Here is a 21,427-nt window from a genome sequence, read left to right as displayed (position 1 = left end):
TTATAAAACACCTTTGATCTCTTATGGCTTATATTTGTTTTTTTCCCAAGTGTTTAAAGTTCATTGATCTTTTTCTCTGAGCTGTTTGACTACTTTGCCCATTTTCTTCTTGAGTTTCTAATGTTTTAGTGACTAGATGTTATATTAATAAATTTAATATTTTGCCATATGTGCTGGGGATATTTTTTCAAGTTCATCTTTTCACTTTTATTGTGATACTTTCCCCGTGCACAACTGTAAATAAACTTTACGAATTAAGTTTACTCTTTTCAAAGGCTTTTAAAGAGCGTTCCCACACAAAGATAAATTTCAGTACATTTTCTGATGGTTCTTTCTTGTGTTTTTGTTTTTAATGTTTTTGATTTGTCTGAAATTAATTTGATAGAATGGTTAAAATTGGGATTCAGCTTTTATTGACTTTGCAGTTGTTCTAAGATAGTTATTCTAGCATCATGCATTGAATAACCCAACATTCTGATTTCACGTATCACCCTTATTTGCTAATTTTCCATGTATCCTCTTTCTGAACCATCCTGATCCAGTGATTGGTTTATCACCATTGCAGAACTCTTTTATTCTGTATCATGTTTAGTATATGAGTGGGGCCAGTGGTTTTCCTTTATTAAACTTTTCCAGTTTTAGTTTCTTGAGCAAGCTTCTGAAAGCTCTTGTATATTAGTTCAGTTCAGTTCAGTTCAGTCACTCAGTCGTGTCCGACTGTTTGAGAACCCATGAATCGCAGCACACCAGGCCTCCCTGTCCATCACCATCTCCCAGAGTTCACTCAAACTCACGTCCATCGAGTCCGTGATGCCATCCAGCCATCTCACCCTGGGTCATCCCCTTCTCCTCCTGCCCCCAATCTCTCCTAGCATCAGAGTCTTTTCCAATGAGTCAACTCTTCGCATGAGGTGTCCAAAGTACTGGAGCTTCAGCTTTAGCATCATTCCTTCCAAAGAAATCCCAGGGTTGATCTCCTTCAGAATGGACTGGTTGGATCTCCTTGCAGTCCAGGGGACCCTCAAGATTCTTCTCCAACACTACAGTTGAAACGCATCCATTCTTCGGCGCTCAGCCTTCTTCACAGTCCAACTCTCACGTCCATACATGACCACAGGAAAAACCATAGCCTTGACTAGGCGGACCTTAGTCGGTAAAGTAATGTCTCTGCTTTTGAATATACTATCTAGGTTGGTCATAACATTTCTTCCAAGGAGTAAGCGTCTTAATTTCATGGCTGCAGTCACCATCTGCAGTGATTTTGGAGCCCCCAAAAATAAAGTCTGACACTGTTTCTACTGTTTTCCTGTCTATTTCCCATCCATCATGAGAAACGCTGGACTGGAAGAAACACAAGCTGGAATCAAGATTGCCAGGAGAAATATCAATCACCTCAGATATGCAGATGACACCACCCTTATGGCAGAAAGTGAAGAGGAGCTAAAAAGCCTCTTGATAAAAGTGAAAGAGGAGAGTGAAAAAGTTGGCTTAAAGCTCAACATTCAGAATATGAAGATGTGTATTAGTAGGACATCATAATTTTGATAGAAAATCACATTAGTCTTTTAAAACACATTTTCCTTTCTAAATGTGTACTTATCAGTGGTGGAAACTTGATTTATTCCAAAGGAAAGTGTACTTCTTCCAGGTTTTTTTTCCCACTTAAACACATGACTTAAAATTTTTTTCCCCAACTGGTATTTCGACAGAATTGCTTGGTGATGTATTAAGTGCCACTGAGGAAGGTGAGGGGGGAAGAGATGTTAGAGGCAGTGCTTCCCTCTCTTTCCTTTCTTGAATATTACTAATATTTATTGCTACGTTGGGCTTCCTTGGTGGCTAAGATGGTAAAAGAATCCACCTGCAATGTGGGAGACCTGGGTTCAATCCCTGGGTTAGGAAGATCCCCTGGAGGAGGGCATGGCAACCCACTCCAGTATTCGAATCCCCATGGACAGAGGTCCTTGGCGGGCTATAGCCCATGGGGTCACAAAGAGTTGAACATGACAGCACAGCACAGCATTGCTGTATTATAATTTCAGGAAGTCCTCCCGCAAAGGCAGAACAAAACTTCATGCAAATTTATCTGGCCTATTTTGTATCAGTTTCTTTTTGTGGTACAAAATAATGTGAACGACAATTTGAAGAGTAATACTTGTATTTATGCCACAGGTTCTGGCTACTTTTTTAGGTATTGACTTTGATTGTATTTCTATAATAAAAATAAAACCACCTTTCATTAAAGAGTTTAGAAAATACTGAGAAAGGAGAGAAAGTCAGCTGTCCATCTACCACACATCACCCAGACATGACTACTAACTATGTTACAGTCTTTTCAGTCTCTTTCATTGTAGATTTCTTTAATAGTTTTTGTATACAGTTTGTAAGTACAGTTTCATATACAGTTAGCTGTATATACAGTTTGTAAATCATACTTCTAAAACTTTTACGTCAAAATATAGTTTTCATGTCGTTTCATGCTTTTTCGTTGTGATTCAGGGTGAATTCTCTATAGCAGTGTTTCTTAGTGTTGGTCCAGGGGCCTTGTGGGTTCCTAAGACTTTGATCTGTGAATTCATACTGTTTCATAATAGATTTAAGACGTTATTTGCCTATTTCACTTTTAATTCTCATGAGTGTACAGTGGAATTTTTACATGATTTGATACTGCAGTAGGTTGAGTTCAGAAGCATACGTGAAAATCCAGCTGCATTTTAAAGCCTGCCATATTTATTATACACAGATTTGCAAATATATGTCACAAGGATAATCATCTAAATGAATTTTTAAAGTTATTTTTCATTAAATTGTATTTATGTTAACATGTAAATACTTTCATTATTATTTGTATGTTAATAAATATCTAACCTTGTCTCAGTTTTAATTTCTAACATGGTAAATACTGAAATAACCTACATAAACAAAAACTCTTTGGTGTACTCACTTTTTAGAGTATAAAAGGGGTCCGAGTCTAAAAAGTTGGAGAACTGCTGCCGTGTTTTATTTCATAAAAAAAGAGATGGCTTTATTTAAATTTTAAAATGTTTTAATTTTTAGGTATGTGTCCATTTGAATTTGTTATTATGCAAATGATTTAGGTTACAGAAAATGAAGGCTTCTTTTATAAGAGGACGTTTTCATGCTTCTTATTGTGATACTGCATCTGGGGACTAACATTGTGCTTGAGTTAAATTAGTCCTGAGATTTTTAAAACAGTAACTTGAGTTCATTATTTTTCTTCCCCCTAGGCAGCTGAGTATGTCCCAGAGAAGGTGAAGAAAGCCGAAAAGAAATTAGAAGAGAATCCTTATGACCTTGACGCTTGGAGCATTCTCATTCGAGAGGCACAGGTTTAGTGATACAGGATTACATTTCCTTCTCTATGGGTCCAATCACACTACTTGGTTCTGCAGTAAATAATATTTTCATAATCCTAACATTGTAAATGCTGTTTATTGGTTTTCAATTTTAGAATCAACCTATAGACAAAGCACGGAAGACTTATGAACGCCTTGTTGCCCAGTTCCCCAGTTCTGGCAGATTCTGGAAACTGTACATTGAAGCAGAGGTTAATATTTTATTTTATTTTTTCTTATATAGCATTTGATGGGAATTGCAACATACACTGTAGTGATAGAAAACAAATTAGGAACATAGATAGCACAAGTAGGACAAGGAGGATTTAAAATGTCTTTTGCCTTTATTTTGTAAAATAGGTGTGAAGGAGTAATTAAAATGAATTTTTGAAATTTGGGTCTTTACAAGCTGATGATTGTTGCATTTTGGAGTTGCAACAACATTAAAACAGTTTCAATGGTATTGGAGTGCTTTAGCCTTTTATTTACTTGTCATGTGTCAATTTATTGCCTCCTGTGTCATTTATTTAGAACTCATTTTTCTTTTTATTCCTATTTACAAATGAATCTGGTATTATAAGGAAATACAGAAATGTTAACTTAGTTTCATAGGGTGTTTTGAGTGTCTGGTGAAATGAAACCTTTAGATAAAAAATTTTCGATTTTAATTTTGTGAAAATGCATGGTTTGTCAATAAATGTAAGCACTTCAGTAATTTTTAAAATTTTTCTGTAGGATAAAGTTTACATTATACAGTAATAAGTTAATATGAACTCAAACCTATGTAATCATAATTTACCCAGATACTTTGATTGTTTTTTTTTTTTTCTTTATAACTGTCTTGAAATTTGAAGTCAGGCATTTTATTTTAAAGAGTAAAGGCCCCATTCTTGTTTATGATTAGAAGGGAAATGTTCACTTTTGAAGATCAGAATTAGTAATCAAGATGATAATAAAATGTTAATGTATTGATAACAGTTGGCACCAAATAATCATTTTTCTGGTGATATATTAATGAGATGGGGTGAGATGGTAATAGTTGATGATCCACATTAAGCTGAAAATTGATATCCATTTTTTTATAACTTATTTATACTTATGAGGTAGTCTTATTTGAATATTAATTTTATAATATAAATTCTCAACATAATCAAGTACACTGCAGCCTCGTCATAACATTTTCACAATAACTGAAATTTGATAATATGTGGGTCTGTTTTGGACAAATCAAAGGGCTTTAGTCAGCAATACTGAACAGACTTCAACACAACACAGTGTCACCTGTGATGTGTCCCTCAGAATGGACCTAACTAACTGCAGGTTTAAATTGAGGCTACAGTGTACTCACTGTATTTGTGTTATAGTTTATATTGTATTATGTTGGGAGTGGGGGATTTACTGGACAATAGCAGGAACATTGTGTGTGTGTTGAAGTTTTTCTGTGTGGTTGTGTATGTGGTATGTGTGTTTGTGTGTTTGTATGTGTGAGAGAGATTGTATCTTATGTGGAGTCTGGTTGTGATTTTGAACCAAGACCATATCCTTAAGGTTTTATCACTTATACTTTTAGACCATTTCCTCCCTTAGTATATCTAATCATCAGAGTATACTGGCATGAAATTCACCAGGTGAGTGAATAAAACTGTCTAAAATATGCTGAAGCCAGGATCATCTACCTATACTTGGTCTTCATTCAGTGTGACTTTACATATTAGCTTATATGTAGATATTCTGCAAACTCATCAGAAATTAACATAATTGGTACATGATAATTTTTGTGTAATGAAATAGTATGTTCTGAGTTTTAGAAATTTCTTTCAGTTTCTCAGGTATTCAGTTATCATTCATTCATTTTATTATAGCATAATTAAACTGAAATTAGCTGTTAGATATTCATTCTGTAAACATAAAGCACAGTGAGTCTATTTCTTCCACTTCCTAGCTAAAAATAAAAACTGAATTCTAAGACAGACCAGATGTCATTCCAAAGGGCTGAAGTTGTCTAAATAACTGACTCATTTCATGTACTGTTTCAGAGCTGTTAGCAGTTGCCTGACATTTATTTAGTTGGTAATGTTTGCAGTTTCACACACCTGCACACACAAATACGAATGTATGTGTAAAATGTCTTTTGATTTTAAAAAAAGGTACAGAATATATATGTGTATTTCATAAAATTTTTATTTCTGGTTTAGGAATTAAGATGTTACATTGAATGCAAATTTTTAAAATGCATATCCTGAGCAATGTTTTTCTCTTTCCTAATTTGTTCTTTTTTATTTTCACATATGTACTTTGTTTAGTCTGTGAGGGGCTAAAGTTTTCTTTGGCCGTATGATTCAATGTAGCCTTTAATATTTCTGGAGAAGACACATAGTCTATTTATGATACATTAAAATCTGAAGTAATAATAAGAATGTCTTCACATTAAAGGTACTACTAACAGTGTTTGCATAACATCCTGTATGCACTGTCAAGAAAATAAAGTTTTGTTAATACATTTGTTGTAACTCAGTACTTCATGGTGGGAAAATTGTAAAGTTTCTTTTATTTATGTTCAGTTAAATCAGTGTGTGCGAGTCCAAATACATTTAGTTCTTTTCTAATAGAAAATACATGCATCTTTTAAAATGAGATAATTTTCTTCGCCAGAGAAACTTCTTATAAATCCTACTTCGAAACAAAGTGGCAAGGGGGAGTGGTATTTTAGGGATTTGGGGAGTCAGAGGGTTGCTTTTAAACTTGGAACATCAATTGGAAATGGGAGCACATTATAAATAATTTTTAGTAAAGAAGTCAGTAACACTATCTGATATTTTTAATATTTCCCAGTATATCTTTTCTCATATCAATGAGCATTTAGCAATACTTAGATACTTTTGTAAACTTTGAACTTTAAAATGTCATCCTTAATTCATTACCTGCTTTTTTTTTTTGCTTATTGAAGGTAAAATTCTCTTGTTCTAATGAAAGGACATGTAGGACCACTATCTCTATATTTTAATGCACCTATATATAATACATACCTAATTTCAAAATTAGGCCAAATTATTTTAGTATTGTATGTATTATATAGGAGATCATATTTTGCCTCCAGTTCAGAGAAATGCTTTCCTCTTGAATTGCAAAATGCTACTTTATGTGGTCTAGCCATATCTTAGAAGCGAACAATATGACTGTTCTTAAGTAACATAGTTATAAGTATAAAGTCTTAATTGTTAAGGTATGAAAATAGCAAAGGAAACATCTCAATACATCTCTAGTTGACAGATGTCTTAAATCTGCACTGCAGTATATTTTAGAGTTTTTAAACACTGAAGTTAAGTGATATCCATTTAGAACCTAAGTGCTCATAATGAACCCCTTTTTAGAATGGTCACTAAGTATTAGTGAATTGAAAAAATTTATAGTTTTTCTATTTTTTAAGTTGGTTTTCCCCCTTTTGGTTACTGTAGCTCTTCATGTAGCTAGGTAATCATTGTGACAGCATGTAAGCTACAATATCTTGGTGTTAGCAGTAATTTGTTTTTAATTGAGCCACATTCATAAGAAATTTTCTTAGGATGATTTTTTAATTGTTAGCTGAAGGAGAAATGAAGAAGGTAATACTGCTGGTAATAGCAACACTGTGTCTTGCTGTCTGTGAAAGCTGTAATTGTTTAATAAAAGTATATAGAGAATTGATTGCCTTTTATTACAACTATTTTAATGTGAATCCTTTTCTTATAATGGGATGTGAAGTACATACTTCAGTTTTTCAAAATAACCTTTCTACTTGGGAAAAATGACCTTTAAAAGTACCTTTCTTCTTGGAAAATCGAAGTGAACTCAGGATGGATCATGGGTGACCTAAATTGAAATAAACTTCTCCACTGTCTATACTGTTTTAATTCCTCTAAGTAGCAGTTTAAACTACTGTGTTACAATGTTTTGTACATGTTGAGCAATGTGATTTTTAAATGCAGGAAAAAAATTATAGGTCACAACCTCTTTTCTGTACTTCAGCTTGCAGTCTTCTTTTTTAAAAAATCTGTACTCTTTTCTTATAGATCTGCTCTTTTCCTGTTTGTAATAAATGTTGGTCCATGTCTGTGTGATTATTCAGATTGTCCTCTAAAATGCAATATGTTTTTTAAATCTATAGTTTCTTACATGCATGTTTAAATGTAGTGTAGGAGTGTAAAAGAAAACAATTTGCAAACAACTGAACTGATGATCAAATACCTGAAAGTGATATGAATAATTACATACTGTTTTTAAAACAAAGGAAATATTAACATTTACTATTTTAAATAGCGAACTTCAATTTTAGGTCTTACTGAAATATCCCATTCATTTTTCTGGCATTATAGTAGCATAGATATTTAGGTGTTGTCACTTCTACTAACATGATCTATACATTTTTTCCCTTGGAGCCTTTTCTTTTCACTCCAGTCATTACATAATCTGTTTGCAAAAGGACATAGTTAATTTATGAAACAAAATTTCTCTTAAAAATCTTAGGTTCTATTCTTTATATCTTCAAGGTAGTTTATTATGTGAAATGTAGCTATTTATTTTCAGGCAAAATTTTATACTAATCAACCTGATCATTTTTATTTTTTTCAACTTTATAACAAATTTGTAATCATTGCAATCACTGATAAAAAATACTGGGGGAAAAGGATCATTTTTTCCCCCCCTTCAAAGACTCAATTTTTAACCAGTCTTTCTTATATTCTATTTTTGTGTATCTCATAGAGAGTTACAGTGTGTTCTGAAAACCTGGAAAAGGCATTTCTAACCAGGTTTTGTTTAAATTCAAACATTCCAAAAACTGTTTTGAAACCAAGGGCTATTGGATCATGCAGGTTTGAGGTTTCCCTGTGGGTAGTGGTTTAGCCTAAATTTCTTGAGCATTTATGGAATAACAACACTTAATATACAGTATTTGATACTTAGTTGTTTTTTTTTTGATTACTGGGGATTATAATCAGTAAGACGTTAGAGTATTTATTTGGAATACAACCTCCACCCCTATCCCAAAAGATATTAAAGATATGCTCCAACACGTGGCAACCATGAATAAACAAAAATGAGTCTAAGACCTTTACAAAAATAGGGAGTCAGAAACCCCTCTATTTGGAAGCAGAATTAATCAGTTTTGGTTCTAACTTCTGAGTATAAGGGAACCTGGTGGCACTTAATTGACTTCCTCTTAAAAGACAAGACTGCATAAAGGCTCAACTGTTTTCTAACAGGTTTGTTGTGTTATATTTTGTTTAATATGTGCTTTCAACTTAAAAACAGCTGTTCCTTTTAAATGAATGCGTATGGCTCAAGGCATTTCCAAGAAATGAAGATGTCTGAAATAATACTAGTGATATCTATGAAAACTACACTTCTGAATGTGGACAAGAATGCATTTATTTACTTGTAAATAACTTTTTAAACTTTAATTTTTATTACTAAACAATTTTGCTCTGAGCAACTTTGGAGCAGAAAACAAGTAGTTGATTAATATAATGGTATAATACACTGAATTCTGTATAAAGTTTTCCTCCATGTATTCAGACTCTACAGCAAATTCAACAAAATGGTGAATATTTGCTTTGATTACAACCTGTTGAGAAACTAAACGACTTTTCAAAGCTCAGGGAAGCATAACCTGGGGTAAGTTTTACCATTTTATATGCTAGGAAACCTCCAAAGAAAAATTTTGTATTTGGAAATGTTAAGTGATAGTTCTGAAAACCATCTGATGTCAAGGACGGTGTGAAATATTTTGGGATAACTACTCTGAAATGTAAAAATATCCAAAGATGAAGTCCCAAAGCTATTTTTAATCTCCCTAATACTTTGATTCATATTACAGAACATGCTTGTTACAACCTTTTTTTTTAAAAAAAAAATACAAAGTTTTAGCTCTGGCATATGCAGATAACACCATTATAAGTCTTTGTCTAAAGATTACACGTGAAATGGTCTTTTTTTTCTTTGTTTTGTTGAGATATTGACATACAACATTTTATAAGTTTGACATAAAAATAAAATGATTTGATATATGTATGTATTGTGAAATGATTACCACAATGTTTAGTTAACATATATCACCTCACATGTTAACAAGGGAACTGGTATTATGATGACATTTTCCGTAACTTACTTTTTCATAACTGAATTTAAAGAAAAAGTAATGACTTGCATATTGATGATTTTCTGGAAAATTCTTTAATCTGACAAACTATGGCTCTATATGTATTACGTATTTAAAGTCAAGATGGAGATTACATTTCAGTCAGATTTAGAGCTGGAAGATGAATTAACTTAGCCCCTTTTCATACATGAGTAAATTAAATCAAGAGATTGTTACCCATTTGAGCCAAAGTGTGCAAACAACACAATTTTAGGATCACCTGGGAAGCTTTTTAAACCATCTAGGCTTTTCATTTAGCACCCCTGCATTACTGACTCTATCTCCAAAGAATGGCCATGTGGGATCTGTTATTGTTAGCTGTTTCTGGCAGCCAGTTTTGGTAATTGAGACTTTCTTTAGAGGGCAATAATTGAATCATATTGCCATATGAGTATATTTCATACCTGGTAGAATAATTCCAATATTTGTCTGGGTATAAAATCATTGTTCTTTTGATTATGTCATGTTGTGATATATCAGTCAGTATATAATCTGTCAAGAAGTAATCTTAGAGATATCCATTCTTGTAGTATTTTTGACAGTGTGACTATTATATCTGTGGTCAGATTTAGGATTGCATTACTGAACTTGTTCAGGTTTTTGTTTTTTTCTTTTATTTCTGGGTTTTGAAGCCTGATTTTCTAACTCCATGAACTTTCTTTTTTAAAAAGTACAGTATAATCACCTAAGTGCCAAAGTCAAGAATCAGCTTTTAAGGAAGTCTTCATGTATTAAGAGATGGCCACTTAAACTGTGGCTTGAAAGGATTACTGCAGCCTTTTAAAAAAATAAAAATAAAAAACTTTTTGTTTTGTATTGGGGTATAGCTGATTAACAATATTGTGATAGTTTCAGGTAGACAGCAAAGGGACTCAGCCATACATTTACTGTAGCCATTCTCCCCCAAACTCTCCTTCCATTCAAGCTGTCATACAACATTGAGCAGAATTTGATGTTCTATACAGTAGATTCTTCTTGTTGGTTATCCATTTTAAATACAGCAGTGTGTATGTGTCCATCCCAAATTCCTGAACTATCCCTTCTCCCACTCCTTCCCCTTGACATCCATAAGTTTTGTTCACCAAGTCTGTGAATCTGTTTCTGTTTTGTAAGTTCATTTATATCACTTCTTTTTAGATTCCACATTAAAGGATTTCATAGGATATTTCTCCTCTGTTTGACTTCGTTCAGTATGACTTTATAGGTCCATCCATGCTGCTGCAAATGGCGTTTCACTCCTTTAATGGCTGAGTAATATTCCATTATATATAGGTACCATGTCTGTCCATTCCTCTGTTATGGACATTTAGGTTGCTTCCACATCTTGGCTATTGTAAACAGTGCTTACAGCAGCTTTTTTAAATAACTAATGTCAGTTTTAAATGACTATCAGTTCTGGTTTTCCTGAACCATAAGGGATTGGGTTGCATACATCTTGACAATACTTTACATTTGCTAACAGCAAAGATACTCTCATATGTAAACAAATTTAGAAGTTTAGTCTGTGATCCACTTTCTACTTTAATTATTGTTCTAGTAACGTTCTTTATAGCAGTCTTTTTAATCAAAGTCTAATCCAAGATCATTATATATAGCTGTCATTCTTCTCCAGTCTCCTTGGATGTTGAAGAATTCTCAGTCTTAAATTTTTTATTCCTTTATTAAATTCAGGTTATGTTCACTATAGCTGAAAAGCTGCAAGTGGTTGTGTGTCCTCATCAGAGGCACATGATGTTCATTTACCTCTTACTGGTGATATCAGTGTTGACATTTTCCTTGACTGTATATTTACTGTTTTTACTTTTATAACTAATAAAATAATGGAGAGATATTTTGAGACTCTGTAAAGATCCTGTTTCTCAACAACTACCCACTCCATTTGAACTCTTTAACAATTATTGCCTGAATCAGTCATGTTTTTCTAGGGCTTTTCAGTATATATATTATTGAATATAAATGTGTACTTAATTATGCAAATTTCAGCTTATTTTTATTTGAAAACTTGGAAAGTACTGGCTTCTCCTTGCCCTCAGTTAACTGTTTTCCCTTTTGATCAGTTTACTGATAGTTGTAGTTAGAAAAGTTGATGAACCAAATTTGTTCACAAATCAGGGGAGGTTAAAAACTTTGCTCCCCTGCCCATATAGAAACTTAACTGGTATTATGTTTTCGAAACAATCTGTAGGCTTTGGGAAATATCTTTACTGATTTACTTAATTGATCAAATGGCAAATTATTTCAAGTAAGAATTTGTATGTGTTTTAGAAGTCATGAGATCTTTGACTTTACAGGTTAAAGTCAAAAATCTAGATAAATACTTGTGTTTGAAAATACCATGTTTTTCAAGTATTTGCTTAAATTCTCTGTTGTTTCAAGTATAAAGTTAACACTGTAAAGGAAATAATTTCTCTATTAACAGGTAATAAAGCATGGAAGTGGTATTTTCCCAGAAGAAGTGATATTTTCTCTGTTGTAAATTTGAGTTTCCCCAAGTTCACAGAAGAGTCATGAGATTTACACTTAAAGAACAGACATTGCAAGTTGAAAGAACTTATATGTCTGTGATTTAGTATTTTATAATTGGGCTAGTTATTTGCCACGGATCTTAAGGGGCGTGTCAGAATTCTCCCCATTATTATTAAAACAGTGATCTAATAATTTTTGCTAGTATGGGAAAGATATTTATTTTAAAAATGCAAGGAATTTGTAATTTTTAGTCTATAGAGGATAGTATGGAAGAATACTAATGACACAGAATTTAGAACCTGGTGACCTATGATTTGCTGCTGTTAGCTTTTCAACCAAATTAATGTGACCTTTCAGAAGCCATTAATTTTTCTCTGCTTTCCCTTTCCAATTTTTTACTATGAAAATTTTAAAACAAGTTGAAAGAATAGTATATTATGGTAAATATTTATACACCCTCTGCCTTATCTCAGTGTTTTGCCATATGTACTTTTCCCTTCTCTACACACACAGTATTGTCCTACATAACCAAAATTTCATTATCCCACTGAAAGGGAAGAGTGTTCCAATATAATTTCATACCCAGCTCGTTTTTATATTTTTCCAACTCTCATGCTCTTTGTAAAATTCCCTGTTTCTATGATGGATGAAATTCTGGTTTTTATCTTATTATTAGAGTGATCCTTTTTCTGCTGTATCTTCTACTTAATTTTAACAGATCTCATACTATTTCCCACTCTTTTCCTTTCCCCTTATGTGTAAATTGTAAAAGGAAATGTCCCCATTAGCTATTCTAGACAAGAGATGCCTTGCCTTCATAACTATCCTGATTTTAGAGAGTGGGATGGGGGATTTTTTATATTACTAAGAGTTATTTTATTCCAAATTTAAATATATTTACAATCAGTTAAAATTTTTGTGGATCTTACCCAAAATATGCATAGGATTGTACATGAATTCTTAAAAGTAAGCAAATGGTTTGTGTTTTCTTTTTAGTATATGTGCTGCTGAAGTGAGCACTAAGCAGATGTTTTTAAATTATATTACATTTTAACTGTTAATCTACAAAACTACTAAATTGCATAGAAAAATGATAGTCTATGGACATTTAAGGAAAAGTGTGAGGATATTTTTGGAGGTGAAATATATTCTAGAAAATCCATTGTTGGTTTTCAGTTGCTATCTTATTGACGGTGATTTTTTCCTTTATTCTGATTACTTACCAAAACAATAATAACTAAGAATAATTAGGCCTTTAATATATTCCAAGCACTGTTTTTAGTACTTTATAGGGGATATCTGACTAATCACAATTTACCTTTTAAAGTAGGTAAGTATTATCCTCTGTTTTTTGCAGATGTTCAGCTTTTCTGAAGAATTCTTAAGTAGCTTTCCTAAGATCAACATTACTAAAGTTTAAGCTCCTGGGAGGTAAATAGGAAAGCTGGGGACATTCTACTCAATAACCTATTTCATAAGTCTGGGCTCCTACTTACTAATCACACTATACTAACAACTTAAAGGACCTGAAATACAGTTGTAGAAATAGTTAAATAGGAGGTTCATAACTGACTCCTCTTTGCTCACATGTTTTCTTGCATTCTTTTTTAGCTATTAGGATTTGGGAGTACATTTGAAAAAAATATGTATAGCTACACAAAATGACATAAAATTGCTACAAATACTTTGGAAAATAGCATAGTACAATAATATATAACCACACCTTATGGTTTGTATAAAATCTTAGTTCTAAAATTCTACTTTGCAAAGTTCTATTTTTACCCTTCACAATTTTTAAATTTCTGCAATATGTACTTGGTTCTAATTTCAAAAAGTAGAGAGAAATTCCAAACACAGAAGTGGCAATTAGCAATTCTGCATTAATTCAGCATTAATGTGAGAACAAGAAAGTTTACCTTTCGTTTCTGATTTAGCAGGAGTTTTATTAGGATGGAATTTTCTCAAATCAAGGCTAGAGTTTAGATTTTAGGTTAAGTATATTACATTTCAGTCTGCTTACTGAATTATATTCATACTTCCCATAGAAGTTTTCTGAGAGGACAGAATGTACTTGTTTTTTTGTGTGTGTTTTTTGGAGATCTTACTTTAAAATATTTGAAATCATGAAGCAAAGTTTCATGAAAAAAATGGAAGATTGAAGGCAGGGGGCACAATATCCACTTTTTTTTTTTTTTTTAAAGCGTGAAAGAGGGTGTTAATTCCTTTATTTAATGAGAAAAATCACATTTACTGAAAGCATTTCCAGTTATTTGGAACTTGTGGTTTAATCAGACTTAGAAATTCAAGAAACACTTTTGAGTATCTCCCCAAAACTGAAATATCTTCATGAATCTTCCTAATACAGTTCAGCTGATTCTATATAAACCATTATAAAGTTATGTCATTTTAAATTACCTTATAAAAGAGTTTAGCAGTTCTGAGTAGCTTCTAAAAGATTCTGTGCAGATTAAAATATGCAGAATTCTGTTAAGCTGTTTTGTCAAGTAGTTTTATATGTCAAGTCCTTAAAAGTATTCTGAAACAGTTGGTAGTTTTGTATGTCAAGTCCTTAAAAGTATTCTGAAACAGTTGGTAGATTGAAGATTTGTGGATACCTATCAACATATTTGCCTGGATTGTATTCAGATAAAATTGCCCACAGTGTTAAACACATTTTCTGTAGCTAAATTGACTGTTGAATTGATGGCTGAGTATTATTCCATTGTGTAAATATACCACAATTCCTTTATCCATTCATTTGTCGATGAACATCTAGGTTGCGTCCATGTTCTAGCTATTGTAAATAGTGCTGCAGTGAACAGTGGGATACATGTGTCTCTTTCAATTTTGGTTTTCTCCTGTTGAATTTATGGATTCTGAAAAAAGTCATATATTTCATTTTCAGGCCCCACACCGTCTATCTATATTTTCACAAACTTAAGGTGTCCATAGCATACCTTAGTAAATTTAGCTTGGCATGCCCCATAGGTGCTTTGATGAGAAGTGGGGGTGTATGTGAGGGTGAGTCAAGGAAATCTAGAAGAACAAGACTTTTTAAATGGAAATCTCAAAAGCACAGAATCCCTGGCAGAAAGAAGCACTAGTCTAAACAAGGGAGAAAAACATGCTCTATCTGAGAAATCAATACAGCTTGATAGTTTTTAAGCTAAGGTTTGCTGACTTGTGACTATCTCATGAAATTTCTCTTAATTGCGAAAACAGCAGCTCAATAGTTAATTTAGAATTGCAGCTAAGCTGTTAGGAAATGGAGCTGGAGAAAGTATGATTATCTAATAAGTATGGACATCTGAAGTTTCATGATGACTAAAATGTGACTGTAATTTTGCTCTAGGAAAACCTTAAGTTGTGATAATATTTCTAATTCTGGGCCTTTTAAAAAACTCAGATGTTTACAGAAACTTAAAAGTTAAATGACTGGAAGTTTCCTGTACAGTTTTCAAAGAAAGTTTCCTGTTGATTAGAAATTCTTTTGGTTTGACTAATACTTACTTTGTACTTGAGTCTTAAGGAGCTATGAAACCTTTCATTCTCTATAATCTTCATATAGTTTGAGGAAAATGTGACATTAACTGACCATTGTATTCATTTTGAAGGAGGCAAAAAAGTTTTTCAAAGGGAGAAAATTGGTAATTTTTTTATAGGAAGACAAAACTTGAAAAGCTACTTTGAAAAAGCTGGTTCCTGGAAAAATTTTAGCTGTGAATAAAATCTGCTTTTATTAAATGGTAGGATACCACATTGCCAATATGTCTAGTTTATCCAATAACAGTTTCTAAATTGATTTCTGCACAGAAAAAAATGATCACTCATCTGTTATATGAATTTTATTAGTGAAATGTGTAGAACACTGTCCTTTTATTTGGTTAAATACATAAGTTAGTATGCAAGTGGGTACTCAAAGTGAGAGTTACACCAAAGGGACACAAAATTTTTAATACCACTTAGCACTTTTATTGTTCATAGTATCAAGGATTGAAACTTGGTTTTGAATAAAATCTGAAGCTAAGGTTTTGATATCTTGTGAATATTTCTGGAATACTTAAAACTGTAAAATTTAGTGAAAGCACAAAAACTGGGGTTCAAATTCCTTTTGAGAAAAAAGTATTTTATTCACTGATTTTCATATTTTCACAGTCTAAAAATCTAGGGAGGGTAGATTATGGTAATATGTTTAATAGGAGGAGGGAAGTACTAGTAAGAATTGTATTGATAAAATGATAATGTATATATTAGAAATACATGTAACAATGTTTTTATAGTAGTAAGTATAATGAATTTGGATCACTGAATTATTGAATTCTGGTTCTTGATTAGGTTTGGCTACTTCTGGAATCTTCAAAAACAGAATAATCAGGGTTCTGTTTCAAGTGGAAATTGGATATAGTTTTTTTTTTTTAATGTGTAAAGTAACATTTTTATATGTTGAACAATCAGTTATTTCTTAGTCATAGAGTCAGATAGGTTGAGTAAATAATTATTAGAAAATGAATGAATACCGGGATTTCCATTTAAGTAAAAAATTTTGTGCTTACTGTATGATAATTCACATAATAAAGTCTCTTCTTCAGTCTCTCTGGCCTTCTTAAATATTCCAAACACATTCCCACCTCAAGACATTAGCTGTTTTATCTGCTCTAAAGATATTTATCCAGATAGTTGCTTGGCAAAATCCTTTGCTTTCTTCAAATTTTTATAAAAGTGTTTTCTTCTCAATGAGATTTGCTCTTGCCACCTTTTTAAATTGCCACTGTTGTTCCCAACTCCTCAAAAGTAATTCTTTCCTCTATTTTTTTTCCACCTATAATGCTTATCTCCTAGTATACTGAACAGTTTCCTTATTAAATTTGTATTTTGTATATTGGTATGTTTCAGGAATCTAGAATTTAGTGGCACTCTTAAGTATTTGTCAGGTAAAAAGTCCCCAGTAGGAAATAAAATTGAGTTTATCATTATTTTCAACTTGAATTTCTAATTTCTAAGAATTAGAGTATGATAGCCATTTATAACATTTTTCATCAAATTATGCATGACCAATATTTTTACTATTAACATAGGTTTTAAAAATATCTTTACAGTTTTTCTAAAAAGACAAAGTATCATTTTGAATTGTTTAATGCCTTCAGCTGTTTAAGTATTTTAGAATAAGCATCATTGACATTGAGAATTATTCTGTCTTGATGTATGTCCTAAAGGAAAGGTTTTTAAAGAATTACTCAATTTTGAAGAATTACCAAAGGGCATTACTGATGTACCAAGGCTTCTGAAGTACCTTTAAAATTAAAAACTGTTTGCTTGTAATTCTGAAATGCTTTCCTTTAAAGCCTGATACAGAAAATAAATTCCTGACTGGTTATAAGAAAAGCTTAGGTGTATATATTGAAGTAAAACTTATCAGACATTTGTATGTGTGTGTATGAGATAAAAACTTGAGTATTCACAGGTTGATTTACCAGATTTCACAGGTTGTTTGTCAAATTAGTAAAGCATAAACATTTTAACTCTTACCCACACGTTTTCTCTGACTAATGTTGTATGTGTGCATAGTGCCACCATCTCATTGGGGGTTGAAGTTCATTTAAGACATAGATATTTAAAAATATAGAAAGTGTGTTTTAACTTAATCCGTAAACTTAACCTTACATAGATTTATTTTTAAAAACAAGTATAAAAGGATGAATTACTCCAGCCTTTGCCTTTAAAAACAGTAGACTTCTGTGCTAAATATTATTTATCATTTTACTTCTTGTCTTAGTAACTTTCACCCAGACTTCACTTTGGCATGGCAAACATTAGTGGTAAACTCAAATTGCTGGTTTATAAAGTATTTCAGAGAACTGAATTATACTTATTTGAGAGTTATCCAATACATTAGAGGAAATATATTTGGTATACTGAACTCTGATTTTTTTAACCTTGAAATTTGGTATTTCAGTGAACATTGAATTTTTAAAAGTTTTTACTTTTCCGGATAGTTTTCATACAAAATTTTTTCCTGATATTTTTGAAGCCAGATGTTAATAAAATATATTGAATAAGATATAGGTAATATGATGAATTTGGTTACTCAGAGAAATACTCTCACTGAAAACAAAGGCTCCTGGGCAGAATTTTAAAGCATCTTGAATAACAATGTAGTAAAGAAGCCAAGACCTAATTGGAAAACAAACAGAATGTAGGAACGCTGGGAGATTAGCAGAGTTCCTAAAGTTTTTTTACCCTGAGAGCGTTTGTCAAACTGGGAGAACTTGAACGTCAACTTCAAATGCTTCTAGGAGTTGAGGTAGAAAAGTCAAAGCCCAAGACCTGCCCAACAAAACATCCTCTTCCTCTAAAGCTATGTGCAGAAAATACTCAGGATGACACTGAACCAGGAAGAAATCTATGTTGCCATATTAACCCTAGGAGATTAGGGAAAGTTGCTGTGCTCCTGAGCAGAGCAGAATGGGAAAGTCCTGAGACATTTCAACAAGTTGGGCCTTGCATGGATTTGTGGTCCAAATAAACATCACTTGGATAGTTCAAAAAGCTTTTGAACCATGATTGTAATGGGAACTTAACCTGAATTCATGCTCCTAGGTGCCTGATAATCTCATTCGGACTTTTTCGTTTTTGGAGGAATGCACCTTCATCCTAAACCACAGAAGAAAATCGTGAATATTTTTCCAAGGAAAAGGAGTTCACTTGTTAAAAACTAACCATGTGAGGAAACCATGTACAGCAGAAACAGGAACAAAGACTTCAAAGACTAGAATTAAAATGGAATTAGATTAATAACAGATTAGACACAGATGAAGAGAGAATTGGAAAATTAAAGAAATCCAGACTGGAGTTTAAAGAAACTGACACAAAATATGAAATGATTAGGGTCACAAAGGATAGAGTGAGAATGTGTATAAATGAGGTTCAAGAAGTAGAGGAGAAACTGGGCAGAAGCTCAGTTGGAAGAGATAAACACTTAACTTTTTTCAGGATAATGCAAGAATTCAGCAGATCTAGGAAACTTAATGAATCCCAAACAGGATTTTAAAAAAAGTTCCCATGTAGACGAGTGAAACTACAGAAAAAAAAAAAAAAATCAACTCATCGTAGAAGCGACTGGGAACAAAAGGACAAACAGCCTTCAAGGGAGTGGCATGTTGACAATTTCCTGACAACAGTAGAAGCCAGAAAACAAAGGAATTGCTTTACTTAAAAAAACAGAAAAACCTGTCAAAGTTCTATACCAAGGAGAAAAATCTTGATGAGGGTGAAGAAAGACATTCTTGGCAAGGTTAATGTCATTGTCAAAGCTATGTATGTATTTTTTTAAGAAATGAATTTAGTTAGAAATACACTTTACAGGCAGAGCATGAATCATCTCAGAAGGTTAGAGACTACATATGTATTTTTTGCCATTTCCCTTTATAGTATGTAACTTCTTCAAACTAAAATTTTACATATATTTTTAAGAATATTCCTGTTATTATCCATCAAATTACTCAGTATTTTTCTTGATCAACTCTCTCCAAAGTTACTCTCTTCTAGTGAAAATTGTCATATATGAAAGAACTTTTGTTAGAATTGTAATTCATGATATATTTTTACTTTCATTTTTTAGAGGAAAATGATTATGAATTTTATTTTTATTTTAATTTATGAATTCAGTAAATGATTGGTTTAGTGCCGGAAGTTTATAGTTTGTGGCATCCAACAGTTTGTTAAAGTAAATGTTGACTTTGAGTCAAATTCTTACCCATCTGTATTTCTTTAATAATCTTACTATTAAATGTTACAAATACTTTGTTAAACACTAATCTTGAGTGACATCAATGTGTTTTTCCATTAGTTGACATCCATTTTTTGGCTTGAAAATCACCTGAGTAAATAAATTTACGGTTGTATTTCTGTAGTTTGATTTATCAGTTTGTGTTAAGGTTGATTGTTTTCTTTTAAAAATGCTTAAATTCTTTTAGGTATTTAGAAGTTTCAAAACTCCTTTGCCTTAAAAAATATTGTTAATTAAATAGTTTAATAATAATATACATATAGTATATGTATGTGTAATACATGTTCTATTTTACACATTTTTAGAGTATCTGGAATATTTTGGTGGTTAAATACAGAAGTACGTTTAAACATGAGAGAAGCCCCCCCAAATTATCATACTATCTAAAAAGTGTTAAAATAGCATGTTTGTGTATTTTAAAATGTGGTTTAAAAACCCACATTATAAAAGCAACCTGCAGGGAAAAGTTTTTTATCTACCCATCCTTGAGTCACCCAATTCTCCCCAGTGAAAAAGTATTCAGCTTATTTTTTTTCCTCTCCTTTTACATGAACAGTTGCCCCTTAGGTTTTCTTTTACACCTTTTTTTCTTTTTTACTTAACAAAGTAAATTTTATTTTTTATCACAAATTCTTATTCCATATTTAGTTTAACCTGTCTTCTACTGAAGAACATTTAGGTTCTGCCCAAACTTGTTCTATTAGAAATTTTACTGTGTTGAATATATGTTTGCTTGTCATTTCTGTGTAAATATATCTGTAAATTATTTCTAGATAAGGAATTGCTAGGTTGAAGGTTGAGGGTTGAGGGTTTTTTTTTTAACCAAATTCCCTTCCACAGAGGTAATAATTTAAAATCCCATTAATAATCCTTGATATTAAAAGTTCACTTCCTCACTTCTTTTTTCTTTCCTCACATTTTAATTCAATATATTTATTCTTTAAACTTTTGCCAGTATTCAAAGGTAAACAATTATCAGTATGGTTTTGATTTGTATTCCTTTTATGTGTGAAATTGAATCTGTTTTTATAAATTTAAGATTTCTTTTTCTGAAACTTAATATCCTTATTCCTTTTTTTTGTTGTTGTTATTTGTCAGGAACATTTTACATTATGGAACTCAAGGAAAATTTAACTTTAGCATGATTTGCTATTTATAAGTTTAGATAATTTTGATATGACATTTACATTGTGTGTTATTTTTATTGCTTATGTTTTTCTCAATGTTAGACTGGAAGGAATGATAAATATACTCTCTGATGTGAAAGACCGTATTTTTATTTGTTACTTTGGTGTTCATGACTTCCTTTAAATAATTTTCTTTCAGTTGTTTTGTGCTTCAGTTTTCATCTAGTTCATCAAATCTATAATTTCCCACTAAAATCTTACAGTTGCAAATTATTTTTCTCATACATATCTTGAACTTCTAACATTCTTGCAACTCAGCATTAGAAAAATATGAGGAGGCTTGAATACTCTTATGTAATAATAGTTTTAAGTAGATTTTATAAGGGTATGTTTCTGTTGCTAGTTTTATATTTTTTCCTTTAAATTGATTTGCTTATAAAGTATTTTTGGAGAAAAGTCTTGATTCACAGTACAGATTTTCTTGTGCTATTCAATAATGTCAGGCATCAAAATCAAG

General features: G+C 32.0%; 1 protein-coding gene across 2 annotated transcripts in view; it reads left to right on the top strand.

Annotated features, from left to right (window-relative positions):
- The window catches only part of CSTF3 (cleavage stimulation factor subunit 3), a 68,328-nt gene that overhangs the window by 14,871 nt on the left and 32,030 nt on the right, over positions 1-21,427 (top strand). For both annotated transcript variants that reach the window (XM_068988220.1, XM_068988221.1), the window contains exons 2-3: positions 3,249-3,350; positions 3,473-3,568. In XM_068988220.1, the coding sequence (XP_068844321.1) occupies positions 3,249-3,350; positions 3,473-3,568 (198 nt within the window). The remainder of the gene's footprint in view (positions 1-3,248; positions 3,351-3,472; positions 3,569-21,427) is intronic.

This window comes from Capricornis sumatraensis, chromosome 16, assembly GCF_032405125.1.
Source record: "Capricornis sumatraensis isolate serow.1 chromosome 16, serow.2, whole genome shotgun sequence".
NCBI lineage: Eukaryota > Metazoa > Chordata > Mammalia > Artiodactyla > Bovidae > Capricornis > Capricornis sumatraensis.
This window is presented reverse-complemented; position numbering and strand designations above follow the sequence as displayed.